Below are 3,926 nucleotides of genomic sequence, written 5' to 3' on the forward strand. Positions count from 1 at the left end.
ATAAAACAAAGGCATGTCAACTTAGGAGACATGGAACTAATGGCTTGGTAACCTTTGTCTTTAAACCAGGATGCTCAGTATACCATACGTGCTTATACAAGTCCCACTTTTATGTATCTCTTTGTCTATATATAACATGGTCTTATATGCATCTTTCATTCACATATCATAACCTACTTTTCATCACACCCTCTTCAAACAACTTTCCCTCTAACATTCACAAGGAAAAATTGCAAGTTTTTGTTGATTATTCGAAGTTTGATCATCATTAAGCATGGACAAGATAATTAAGAAGAATTCGAGTTATCATGATGACACAGAATTGAGATTAGGCTTACCGGGAACTAACGACAAGGAAAGATCTTTTTTTAAAATTAATCAAAAGTCTACTTCAAGTATTGAAGAATGTCATGAACTCAGTTTATCTTCTCCACAAAAGTAAGTATAATTCACATCAAACTATCTTCTTAAAAGAATTTAAATATATTTATGGGCGAAGCTACATCTGAAGTCGAGGGAGGCTAGACCTTCCGGTCCAAACCCACAACCTATTGCATTCTTTACATGATTCTTCATTGAATTCGACTTTTCCTTAATACATAAAAATATTTTGTTTATTGAACATGATTTTCTTATACATGTATTTTTTTTATAGGGTACAAGCGATTGGATGGCCACCGGTAAGATCATACATGAAAAGTAGGTTACAAGTTACAAAGTACATAAAAGTTAGCATGGATGGAGCTCCTTATCTTAGAAAAATCGATCTAAAATAATATAAGAATTACAATGATCTTTTATGTGCTTTAGAGAAAATGTTTAAATTTAAAGCATTTAGCTATGGATCTAAATCTGATTATAAACAACTTATGAAGACAAAGATGGAGATTGGATGTTGGTTGGTGATGTTCCATGGGATATGTTCATTGCTTCTCGCAAACGCCTTAGATTGATCAAAGGATCATCGTATGAATCAAAGAGCTTGCCTTAAGAATATGTCAATATTTTGTTTGATTTCCATTTTAAAATACTTGTAAGTTACACTGATAGTGATATGTATAGTTTAGTTAAAATATCAAATTTTGTAAGATTTATGATTTTCTTAAGCTATAAAAATTTTTCATACATGTGAAAATGTACCACTTTAGACCTTGGTGTTATAATCATCATATTTTTTTGTTTCAAGCTAGCTCAAAAAGTTTATGCTGACACATTATACATTACTTTTCAATGTTACGCCTCCAATTTAAAAACGAAAAAGTTACTTCTAAAAGGTAAAATTTTAGCTCATTTGCAGATAAAAGGCTAATCTTACGTTTATTTTACAAAGGTCTAACACTTTGCTCCTAGTTGCAATGAAAGAGCCAAATGAGTTGTCACATGCTATGCAGGTTGCTTTTAACTTTTTTGACTTTTTAAACCTATTAAACACGAAAAAAATAATCCTAACTATCCAGCCCTTCTACCCTAAATATAATAAACTAGTGTAAAAACCCATGCATTGCCTGATTTTTTTAGCATCGAGATTTATAAATATATGATACTCCCTCCTATTAACCAAGCTATTAAAGCATCAATCATCATTCGAAAGAACAACTATAAAAATTTTCATTAAAGGGGTTGCTTAGATTGAGAACAAATATTTAAGTTGAGAACAAATATTTAAGGGGGTAAATAAAAGTCAAACTAGGAAAATAATGTTAGTTAGATTGATGATTAAAGGAACTTTATTGTTAGAGAGGTGAAAGAATTAATTAGAAGGTAATGAAAAATGTAGAAAATAACAACAAGTTTCCTTACTTTGGAGTATAAATTTACCCTATAGGAGGATGGAGCAATTCTTTACTTCCAAATAAGGGAAATCTTATCATTTTTTTTTATTTACTCTCATTCTACCTCTATCACAATTATTTTAGTAACTTCATTTGCATCTCTAATTATATTTGTTACATTAGTTTGACTTTTTTTATCCCCTTAAATATTTACTTTCAATCCAAGCGACCTCAAAAATGCATTAAATTAAAAACAAAAAACAAACTTTTTGGAGCCTTGTAAGTTTTTCTTCAATTTTTTTTGAAAAGTTCATATACATTGTTAGAATATATGTAGTAGTATATTTTGGGCTTAAATTATCGGTTTTTAAACTTTTAGTTGAGTTATATTTCATTTGTGAATGGATATATTATTTTTATTTAGTTATCAATGATAATCGATTGTACCATTTTACTTATTTGTAGTTGAATGAATTAATTATATTGAGAATTATTTCTTGTTTTCTTTTGTCTTAATGAAAGTCTAATTTCTATTTATAGTATGACTAGATATATACAATGAATTGGATAAGGGTTAGGTTGTACTCAAATAAGAATGAATCGGATTGGCTCAAATTTTAAAAATAGTTTGGTTCTTCTCGGCCAATTTAACCCGCCCCAATTTATTTATAATTTTGTTCTTTAAAATTTTCATTTAAATATAAATTGAGTAATATAATTTCCTTATTTTCTTTAGTCAACACTATTAAAATTCATAGTAATATATCATAGTTTAAGAAAAAAAAATAATATATATAGACCATTTTTAACTCGTTTTTTTTATGTACATAAAAGGTTTGTTTATAGTCGGACCCTTTTAAGATTCGACCCGTTAACGTGACCCTAATGGGGCTGACCCATTGCACAAGTGTGACTTATCAACTACTCCATACTCCATTCCATCTAAGGTACCCTCCTAATTTAGCCTCAAACACAATCATAATCCATTGCATCTAAAGTACCGGCCGGAGAAATCTTTCAGGTCCAATCCATTAAAGTATAATGACCTACCGAATAACTTATTCTACATTTTTCTTCATGGGCTGACCAATTAAAAATATTTTCTCAAAAAGACTGTCTCTCACAAGAATTTGTCTAAAGTATTCTCATAGTTTAGCCTTAAACACAATCATACTCCATTCCATCTTCACTTAATATATAATCTCTACATTTGTCTAATGTATGAACCCCTATAGAGTACATGTGATATTTCTGGTGATTTTATCATAGTTCGAATCTTTGTATGCAGTACTGGACTATGTTGACAAGTTCACAAAAAGGGTAACACCTGAATGCCAATTGCAAAGCCTTACTTGATGCCTTAGGCAACTAATAATTTATAATAATTACCAAATATATTTAAATGCTTCAAATTATGATATTATAGGTGTAATATATTAGTTGGCCAAATTAAGTCTTATCAAAATCTATCTTGCTTGCCTCTTTATCTCCCTATGATATATTAGCTTTTTTTTCCAAAATCATTTCTCCATTTTAATTTCTATTAAGTTTGGTCATTGTCATAAACAACATATAATCAATATAACTTAAGTATGTATGTAGCCAAGTTTGATGATCCATGCAATGGTTGTATTATTGTTGTTTATGCTTTATTTAGAGTGTTCATTCGGGTCATTGGGTCAGTTTCAGATCAGGTGTTTCGGATTGGTTCAAAGTCGGGTATTGTTTTTATATTGGTATTTATACAATTTTAAATTGGTTTTGAAGTTGGGTCAACTCGAATTCAGTTAAAAGTCGAATTATCGAGTTTGTTTTCAGCACTTCTAGCTTTATTATTGCTCTATCACCATTCATTCGCTAACTTATTGTTTAGTTCATTGATTGCATCATAAACTACGTCTCTTCTTTCTCAACTTCCCTACTTGTATTTGATGATTCCACATTAGTATTATTGCACCAAATCTTTCATAAACAATAAAACAAGTACCAAATCAAGGGTTAAGCTATAAGTAGATGAAGGTCGGTCGCAGCCCATCTAAAAAATTCAGTGACAATGTAATATACATAAAGTATTTGGACTACAATATTTTTTAATTTTACATCAGAGTCTCATTATCAACTGCCAACAAAATGAAGATGCTCATATAACCTAAA

The 3,926-nt window shown here is 29.8% G+C and overlaps 1 protein-coding gene across 1 annotated transcript in view; it reads left to right on the forward strand.

The window, feature by feature from the left end:
- The window catches only part of LOC130797289 (auxin-responsive protein IAA4-like), a 1,306-nt gene extending 164 nt beyond the window's left edge, over positions 1-1,142 (forward strand). The window contains exons 1-2 of the mRNA XM_057659833.1: positions 1-438; positions 656-1,142. The exon at positions 1-438 is cut by the window's left edge and continues 164 nt beyond it. Coding sequence (XP_057515816.1) covers positions 275-438; positions 656-776 — 285 coding nt within the window. The 5' untranslated portion in view covers positions 1-274 and the 3' untranslated portion in view covers positions 777-1,142. The remainder of the gene's footprint in view (positions 439-655) is intronic.
- The last annotated feature ends 2,784 nt before the right edge of the window (positions 1,143-3,926 follow it).

This window comes from Amaranthus tricolor, chromosome 12 (assembly GCF_026212465.1).
Source record: "Amaranthus tricolor cultivar Red isolate AtriRed21 chromosome 12, ASM2621246v1, whole genome shotgun sequence".
NCBI lineage: Eukaryota > Viridiplantae > Streptophyta > Magnoliopsida > Caryophyllales > Amaranthaceae > Amaranthus > Amaranthus tricolor.